Genomic DNA, 9,528 nt, shown 5'->3' on the forward strand with positions numbered 1-9,528 from the left:
TAGCCCTGGCTGGCCTCTAATTCACAGCAATCTTCCTGCCTCAGGCTTCTGAATGCTCAGATTACAGTGTGTGACACTATGCCCAGGTCTTTGACCTTGACCCTAGATTTGGGCACTCAGCTGAGCTTGGAGCTGCCAGCCTTCTGCACACCAGTGGTGCTAGTAGCGGTTGTGCAAGGAGCGAGAGCATACACTCCCATTAATTGTGCCCGGCTTTGTTAAGATTACTGCACAGCCATGCATGGTTGATGAAGATCATTCTCAACTTTGCTATAAAATCTAAAGGAAGGGGCTGGGGATTTAGCTCAGTGGCAAAAAACGCCTGCCTGGCAAGCGCAAGGTTGTAAGTTCGGTTCCTGGTACCGGAGAAAAACAAAAACAAAACAAAAACAAACAAACAAACAAAAAAAATCTAAAGGAAGGGCCGGGCATAGTGGGACACACCTGTCATCCTGGTCCTTGCTGGGACGCAAATTTGAGGCCAGTCTGGGCTACGTAGTAGTTAGACGTCAGCCTGAACTGCATAGCAAGACCTTGTCTCAAAAACAAAGGCCCATAGGGCTGGGGATTTAGCTCAGCGGCACAGCGCCTGCCTGGCAAGCACGAGGTTGTGAGTTCGATTCCTGGTACCGGAAAAAAAAATAAAGGCCCTGTACCCAACACGGTGTTAGTAGCAACGACTGCCAATTTATCAAGTCTTTCAGACTTTTTTTTCACCCAGTAAATGGGATTCAACTGAGGGCCTCAGGCATGCCAGGATAGTACTCTACCACTGAGATATATCACCAACCCCACGCTTTTTTTCTTTTTTGGGTGTTTTTGGGGGTATTTTTGTTTTTTTGAGACAGGGTCTCACTGTGTAATTCAGACTGGCCTTAATCTTGCTATGTCGCCCAAGCTGGCCTCAAACTCAAGCTATGTTAGCTCTTGAGTGCTGGGATTACAGGCATGCACCCCCACACCTAGCTTTTTCTTTTTTTTTAAAAAAGACTTGCTAAATTTCCCAGACTGCCCTCAAACTAGCAATCGTCCTGCCTCAGCCTCCTGACTGCTGGGATTACAGATGTGCACCCATTTGGTTTACAATCATTATCTCAAGAAATCTTCACTGCCAACATCTGTATTACACACTGAAGGAACCTCTCTGCATTTGTCTTGGTCAGTGCGCTATGATAAGTTGAACAAATGAAGTCTGCCGGCATCGTAGCCACCCAGACATTAGAAATCAATCCATCTGACAGCCACGGGTCACACCAGCCCCGTCTCTACCCTTCACTCAAGTCTTTCTGTCTCTAATTCATCTTCCTGTCCAGCTCACAGGATTTGAGTTGAGAGAAACACAGACTTCCATCAGTCAGAAAATTAAGGGGAACAAAACAGCGTACTCCTCACCCCAGAGACTGGAAAGTCCGTTTCACAAATATGACATTAAAGCTGAAATATACAGGTATGTACGTTCACGCTCTCACACTCACCCCACCTCAGATGAACAGGACAGGAAGTCCAAGGCAAATCTCCTCTGAGAGCCAGACACGGTGGTGCACACCTATAATCCCACTACTTGGGAGGCTGAGACAGGAGGAGCACCACGAGTTTGAGGCCAGCCTGAACTACATAGCAAGACCCTGTCTCAAAAAAAACCTAAACAACAGCAACGAAAAAACCTTCTCTGAGGACCACCTCAATTCTATTGAGTAGCACTGAGGAGGGATTCAGAAAAGTCACTGAGTTTTCCAGAAATGGCTAGAGGGGCACAGGAAAGGAACTTGCTATGGTGTTCTTTCTTATTTTCCCTTAAGCTTTGGAATAGTCCTCTGGGAAATCGCCACCGGGAAGATCCCGTTTGAAGGTGAAGACCATACAGGCTGACTCTGCTGGTACTGGGATTGGGCCCTGTCCATGAGACGAGAAACCCCTGCTGGTGCTGACCCACACGCTTGGCCCTGATGTGGGAAGTGTCCCGACTGTCAGTGGCATCAGAGGAGCCCTGTGTCATCGCCATACTAGAAATTCTGCTTCCCACACGAGCCTTCAGCATCCAGAGTGATGCGTGTGAGGCTGCCAGAGCACTGCTTTTGTTTTGTTTTGTCATTTTTATTTTTATAAGTATATGTTAATGTACACTCAGAGCCAGGTGTGGTGGCACACACCTGTCATCCAAGAACTCTGGGAGGCTGAGGCAGGAGGATCTCGAGTTTGAGGCCAGCCTGGGCAACTTAGTGACTTAGCAAGACCTTGTCTCAAAGTAAAAAATAAAAAAGGGCAGGGGAGGTAGCTCACTGTAAAGACCCTTGGGTACAAGGCCCATTACTGCAAAAATATATATATATGGTAATTACCTCCATTGTGGGGGATTGGTTCATGTACATAGCACATTTTAATTCTTTTTATGCCCCAGAGCAATGTTTAACGTCTCCCATCTTGGCATTGCCATGCCAGGATGTAATTCATTTTTTTCTTCATGCCAGGCTGTAATTCTAAGGAGATCTACCAGCTGGTTTTTGAGAAGCAGCAGCAGGAACCACTAGGCGAAGACTGCTGTCCCCTGCTACAGGAGATCATTGATGAGTGCCGGGCCTATGAGCCCTCTGCGCGGCCCTCTGTGGAGGGTAAGGTTCTTCCTAATGTGAGGGACACAAGCCATGTGTTTACTTCACAGTTGTGAAACATTTCTGATTTGATTGATTGATGGATTGATTGACTTCAGGGTTTTATTTTTTTGTCTGTTTGTTTTTCTTCTGGTACCAGGAATTGAACTCACAACCTTGTGCTTGCCAGGCAGGCGCTGTGCCACTGAGCTAAATTCCCAGCCCCTGACTTCAGTTTTTTGAGACAGGGTCTTGCTGTTCAGGCTAGCCTTGAAATCATTATGTAGGCCAGGTTGGCCTCAAATTTTCTTCAGTCCTCCTGCCCCAGCCCCATCCCAAGTGCTGGGATGATGGGTACGCACTGTCGCACTAGCAAGATTTTGTTTTTACAAGCTTCTAGAAAGTAGTTCACTTTGAAGGGTAATTTTGCCCACCGGCAGACATTCGGCAGTGTCTCAAAACACTTGTGACAGTCACAAATCTCCGGTGTGTGGAGTATGCTCCCAGTGCCTCATGGATGAGAGGCCAGAGATCAGCCTGGCGTAACATGCTCACTGTAACCCCAGCACTTTGGGAGACTGAGGCAGAAGGATTACAAGTTTGAGCCCAGCCATGGCAACCTAGTGACTTAGCAAGATGCTGTCTCAAAATAATTAAAAAGATCTAGGAATGCAATTCAATATGAAGGTCCTGAGTTTCTTTTTTTTTTTTTTTTTGGTATCAGGACTCGAACTCAGGACCTTGCGCTTGCCAGGCAGGCACTGTGTCATTGAGCCATCTTCCCAGCAGTCCTGACTTTCATACCCAGTACAAAAAAATAATAGGCCAGGGTTGCTGCTCAGTTTTCTAAAATGCATAGGACAGCCCTCCACAACAAAGAGTGTCTCAAAAAAAAAAAAAAAATTAAAGTTGATCAAGTTAGAGGAGAACTTCCTGTCCCAAATGCATGTGTGCAGATGACGGTTCAGGCATCAGGCAGACCAGGGGACATGGTTTCTATTCGACTGTGAAATGCACACGTGGGATTGTGTTTCTAGCCTGGCGCTCTGCTCCCTGCAGGTCTCACTTTTTGTCTGTTCATTCACAGAAATCCTACGGAGACTATCTGCCTTTACTGAGCAGCATGTGAAAGCCTGAAGCAAGGGGTCCTGGACAAGAGGTGGGAGAAACACAAAAAGGACGTCTCTGACTCAGACATTTTGATAAATGATTTCCTGTATCCACACCTCTTGGCAGTGTGACTTTGCCACTTGTCTCAGATGGACCTGGTGGTGCCCACCTTTAGTCCCAGCACTTGGGAGGCTGAGGCAGGAAGAGTGCCATGAGTTTGAGGTCAACCTGGGCTACATAGTGAGTTCAAGGGCAGCCTGAAGTACATGACAAGACCCTGTCTCAATAACAGAAAAAAAAAAAAAAGCAAAATCTGTTCCCCACCATTTGAATCTGGCCTGACATTGTGACTTGATTTGGTCAATAAAGTGTAAAAGAAGTGACAGTATGTCAGTTCCCAGCCTAGACTTCAGGAGGCCTTACAATGTCCACTCCCTCGCTTGGACCTCTACCCAGGCGTGAGCCAGCTGGGCTAGTGCACTGGAGGACAGGAGCCAAATGGCGGACACCTGTCCCAGCCGAGATCTCGCGAGACCAGCCAGCCTCGCCGCTGACCCAGATGAGAGCCCAGTGGAGACCAAAGAACCTTCCAGCGGTGTCCAGCCCTACTTGCCCCCTCACAGAATCAGGAGCTAAATAAAGGAATTGTTGTCTTTGGCCATTACCTTGTGGCTAGTTTGTTACGCAGCAGTGGTCCCTGAGCAAATGCTGCTCAGCCCTGCTTCCCGCGGCTGAACTGAGTACGAACTCCCCGTTTGGATACCCGGGACCTGGGACCTCCAACCCCGCTTGACATTCCACACCAGCTCCTGGCGCTGTCCTGCTGGGGACTGCGGCCTCAGACCCCCAGAGGACCCAGCAGGGAAGCTGAGTCAGGGAGGGGAGCCTGGAGGAGACTTCAGGGCATGGATGGGCTTTAAGGAAACCACCCTCTCTGCTCAGCTGGGTTTGTAATCATGCAGGAACAGGATCCTACTGTTTCCAGAGCTTTGCATTTCTCAAAACAAGCCAGATAACTGGATTTTTCTGTTCATTGTCTCGTTTTTAAAAGTTGGTATCTCATTAAAAATTATTTTAATGTATAGGACAAAGAAAATGCTGGGTGTGGTGACGCATGCCTGTAATCTCAGCACTCAGGAGGCTGAGGCAGGAGAATCACCGTGAATACAAGGCCAGCCCGGGCTACATAGTGAGATCCTGCCTTAAAAAAATAAAGAGAAAATTGTGAGCATAGGCACTGCCAGACTCAAACCCACGTCTTGAGCACAGAGCCCATTGCTCTGAACCCTTTATCCCTTTGCTCATGGTGTATGTCTTGCTCTAGATAAACTCACTCCTGCCTGTCCATGTTGCTTCTCCCCAGAACTCACCCAAACAATCCACAGTAAAAGTGACAGATGTTGCCGGACATGGTGGCATGCTCCTGTGATCCCACCACTCAGGAGGCTGAGGCAGGAGGATCACCATGAGTTTGAGGCCAGCCTGAGCTACATAGCAAATTCAAGACCAGCCTGAACTACCTAGGGGGACCCTGTCTGAAAACAGCAACAAAGTGATTAGCATTGTTCCAGCCATCAAAGAGACAGCAAAAAACACTTGGGTTATCCAGGCTGGGCTTGAATTTGTAGCCCTCCTGCCTCATCTTCCCAGTTGATCTACCATTACTGAAGGGCATGCAAACACCTGAGGCAAGGAGTCCTGGACAAGAGGTTAAGAGAGGCACAAGCAGGACACCTCCGGTTTGAAAGTGTGAGAAATGATCCGTGTCCACACCCCTTGGCAGTGTGGCTTTGCTGCTCATCCCATCAAGTGCAGCCTCAGCCGGGCCGGGGGTGTGGCTTACAGGCAGACGTCACCACCCCTGCACACGCCTGCCTGTTAAAGTCCCTGAATCCTTGGTCTCCCGAGCTCATCACAGTGCTCTAAAAGTGAGCCTGCAGTGGACTGACAACTGGTGGTCAACTTATAACCCCCAGCTGAACTGAGTAAGCGTGGTGCTGGGTGTGGGAGGCCCACCTGGGGATGGTTGCCAGCAGCATAAGAGGTAGAACTGGAGAAGTGAGGCTAGCTGGGCGTGGTAGCGCACGCCTGGAATCCCGGCGCTCAGGAGGCTGAGGCAGGAGGATCATTGCGAGGTCAAGACCAGCCTGGGCTACAAAGTGAGCTCACGGCTGACCTGAACTGCATAGAAAGACCCTGTCTCAAAAAAAAAAAAAAGAAAAGAAAAGAAAAAGTGAGGCTATTGGGAGCTGGTAGAAGCTGTAAGGTGCTGTTGCTCTGTTGGAGGAGCTTGTCATGCTGGCTTTCCTGATGAACTCGGCTGTTTTCATCCTTTGAGGAGCATGGGACCTTGTTGGCACTGAGAATAGCTTTGGTTCACTTTGGGGGAGCTCTGGTCCTCACTCTGAGCATCGCTTCCTGGCTCCGGAGGGGAAGATAGTGCACAGCTCCGTCTCCTAGAGAAGCTTGCTGCAGTGGCTCTCCTGATGGGAACTCAGCTGTCTTTACCACTGGAGGAGCTCGGGACCTCACTGTTGCTGAAGATGGCTATAGTACCTTCTGGGGGAGCTCTGGTTCTTACTTTGAGCATCGCTTCCTGGCTCCAGTGCAGATCCCTGAAAACAGGCCTACATGAGATATGTTGTGGGCTCTGGGCCTCCGGTTAGATTCATGGGAGGCACTGTTATGAGCTCTAGGTCTTCAGCTGGACTCATGCAGGACATTTCTGTGGGATCCAGGCCCTCGGCTAGTTTCCTTGGTTTTGGTGTGTGGACAGATTTCCTGCACTTTTTTTTTTTTTTTGTCTTTTTTTTGAGACAGGGTCTCACTATGCAATTCAGGCTGGCTTTGAGCTCACTTTGTGGCCCAGGCTGGTCTCGAACTCACAATGATCCTCCTGCCTCAGCCTCCCAAGTGCTGGGATTACAGTTGTGCACCACCACACCCAGCTCCTGCACTCTTGTATGTCATTCTTTGGGTGACTATTATAAATAATCTTATAAAATATGTGTCCTGGCTGGGCATAGTGGCACACATCTATAATCCCAGCACTCCAGAGGCTGAGGCAGGAGGATCAGTGCGAGTTCTAGACCGGCCTAGGCTACATAAGTGAGCTCAAGGCCAGCCTGAACTGCATAGTGAGACCCTGTCTCAAAAAGACCAAAACAAAAAACACAAAACAAAAAATATTAGCACAAAATATGTGTCCTGTATTATATTGTTCCCCTTACAAAAATAAGCCCCAAACCTTGCCAGAGCCCTAAACACCTGCCCTGCTCTGTCTGCTGGGGAGGAGGAAGAGGACCTGGAGGCTCATCCTGGGGGTCAGGTGGGGGCTCTGAGCCTCTATTTTCTTTTCTGTGACGTGGGGAACCATGTCAGGGACACTGGGCATACTGAGAAGAGGCCACCACATCACACATGCTCTAGGGAGCCAACTTCTTGCTGAGTTGCTCAGGGCCCCTGACAGTTTCCAGCCTGTCAAGGCAGTGACCAGGGCTTTAGAGACCAAGGATTAGGGAGTTTCAAATGTAGGAGGTGGGTTGGGGGGGGCTCCTGCGGCTGCCCCCTTCTCTGTCCCACACTCAGCTCCCTGTGGCCCCCCAGCCCTGAGGAAGACCCTGGGTGCACAGGTGAGGCCTGTGGCTGGTGGTTGAGGAGCAGGACAGAACAGAGACCCGGTGGGGAGGATACAGGTCCCCAGTCCCAGCACCCCTCCTCCCGTCAGTATCCATGGCAATGTAGGTCAGGACTCGGGGAGGCCGGCAGGCTGGGGAGTCCTGCAGAGGCCAGCCGGCCTTGCCCTTAGGAGCAGGGAAGGGGACAGCAGGCAGAGCCCCGCAGTCTCTGCATGCTCAGTGGAGAACTACGACTGCTCTTTCTTTCTCTTTTTTAGACTAGAACATGGTTTGTTTGGGTTTTTTTCAGTTTTGTTCTTGTTTCTGCTTTTTTTTGGTTTTGCTTTGAGACAGGGTCTCGCTATGTAGCTCAGGCTGGCCTCAAATTTGCTGTAAACTTCCTGCCTCAGCCTCCCGAGTGCTGGGACGACAGGTGTGCGCCATCACATGGGGTGCCCACTCGCAACCCCAGCACTCTGGAAGGCTGAGATACACATACACAATGCACCTTAATTCTTCTTACTTCCCCTTCTTCCTCCACCCTCCATCTCTTGGTCTCCTTCCCATTTGCAAAAACTTTTTTTTGAACCAGGAATCGAACTCAGGGCTTTGTGCTTGCGAGGAGGCGCCTCACTGTTAAGCTATAGCCCCAGCCCCTCCCATTTGCAAAAGACCTAGTTCCTGTTTCCTAATATCTATCTTTTTAATTTATTTATACTTTGGGTTTCTCATATAAGAGAAACTACCCGATATTTAAACGTGTGTCTGATTTATTTCACTTAACATTAGTCTCAAGGTGCATCTATTTTCCTACAAACGACTCTTTTATCCTTTATAACAGAGTAGTTCTGCATTTGTGCATGAATGCCACGTTTTCCTCTCTGCCGCATCTCCTGCAAGAGTAAAGATCGTTTTCAGCAGTTACTGTCGATATTCCAGGAAATGTTGACATCACTCTGAGGAGACGCACCGTTATTGAGAAGGGCTCAGAGGAAGCCTGCAGAAGGACTTCAACATCAATTTTTTGTTTTTTTGCTTGTTTTGAGACAGGGTCTCGCTGTGCAGTTCGGGATGGGCTTGAATTCACTATGTAGCCTCAAACTCACAGCGATCCTCTTGCCTCAGCCTCCCAAGTGCTGAGATTAAAGGCGTGTGCCACCATGCCTGGCCAACTACATCAATGTAGAACTGAGTCTCCTTGGAAAAATAAAAGACGAGGCTCTGGGTGACAAATAGTGGGGAAACAGGAAGGAAGTGGCTCCCATTGGCGCAACCTGTAGTCACGCACACAACAGGACCAAGGGCGTTAGGCTGGGCTTCCATTACAAGATGAGGTCTGTGTACGCTCATTTCTTCAGCAACATCATTTTTCAGAATGGATCTCTTGCTGAAATCTGCAATTTCTTGAGTGAAAAACAGCCAAGGTTCGGATGAGGGCAGGTGTTGCTTGTTCAGTATCTCAAGACCAGAAAGATGAGTCCTTGAAGGAAATGATACTGGGCTTGTTTCCAATACAGAGGCTTTGAATCAGAGAGCCACAAAAGTCAAAGAAAGACCTCTCCTTCACCAAAGTTTTTGGGAGAAGCATTAGGAGGCACAAATTTAATATTTTTTTCTTTATTCCCAAATGGACCAAGTTAACTTTTTCTCCCGCCAGAAAGTTCAAATTAAGAGCGCCAAAATTCTCCTTCCGCTCTCTTCCTCGGGGGCTGAGCGCGAGATGACGGACATAGATCTCTACCAATTGCACAAGGCTTCAGCGTACTTAGTCCCGCCTAGTGAATAGATCAAGCAGCAGCCAATGAGAATGCCTTTGTTTCAGTTTTCTTCCACCAGAGGAAGAAGACGACAGAGTATTGGTCGCCGGCTGGCGCAACCGTCCAATAGGAGCACGCCGAGCCTGCGGTTTGGGCGGGGAGCTTGAGGTGTTTAGGAAGAGATGGTTGGTCTCCGTGCGCGCGGACTTCTGCAGAGGTAACGACCGTAAATGCAGCCCGTTCGGAAATTCCGGCGCTTGCCCACGCCTTCAGGTGAGGCGGCGCTTGCTTCTCCCCAGGCCTCGGGCTTCTAGTTTCGGAGTACCTCCCTCGGCCATGGTTCCTGGTTGCGGAGCCTAGGAGGTGGGGTGCGGGCGGGCCAGGAACTGGGCGTCTGAGCGGGTTGCGAGGCCTCGGGGCGGGCGCCAGTCCCTGGGCGCCGAGAGCCCGGAGCCC

The 9,528-nt window shown here is 49.5% G+C and overlaps 2 protein-coding genes across 6 annotated transcripts in view; both read left to right on the forward strand.

The window, feature by feature from the left end:
• Mlkl (mixed lineage kinase domain-like) overlaps positions 1-4,362 on the forward strand; it is a gene marked incomplete in the record, with an annotated part of 26,390 nt that extends 22,028 nt beyond the window's left edge. The window contains 4 exon segments of the mRNA XM_013503862.1: positions 1,314-1,447; positions 1,800-1,849; positions 2,469-2,609; positions 3,676-4,362. Of these exon segments, the coding sequence (XP_013359316.1) occupies positions 1,314-1,447; positions 1,800-1,849; positions 2,469-2,609; positions 3,676-3,725 (375 nt within the window).
• Positions 4,363-8,937: 4,575 nt separating this feature from the next.
• Positions 8,938-9,528, forward strand: part of Rfwd3 (ring finger and WD repeat domain 3) — a 33,265-nt gene continuing 32,674 nt past the window's right edge. The window contains exon 1 of one of the 5 annotated variants that reach the window (XM_005403458.2): positions 8,938-9,345. In XM_005403458.2, coding sequence (XP_005403515.1) covers positions 9,303-9,345 — 43 coding nt within the window. In that variant the 5' untranslated portion in view covers positions 8,938-9,302. The remainder of the gene's footprint in view (positions 9,346-9,528) is intronic. The other 4 variants (XM_005403457.2, XM_013503864.1, XM_005403460.2 and 1 more) reach the window with 4 other exon arrangements.

This window comes from Chinchilla lanigera, unplaced genomic scaffold, assembly GCF_000276665.1.
Source record: "Chinchilla lanigera isolate Chin_1 unplaced genomic scaffold, ChiLan1.0 scaffold00083, whole genome shotgun sequence".
NCBI lineage: Eukaryota > Metazoa > Chordata > Mammalia > Rodentia > Chinchillidae > Chinchilla > Chinchilla lanigera.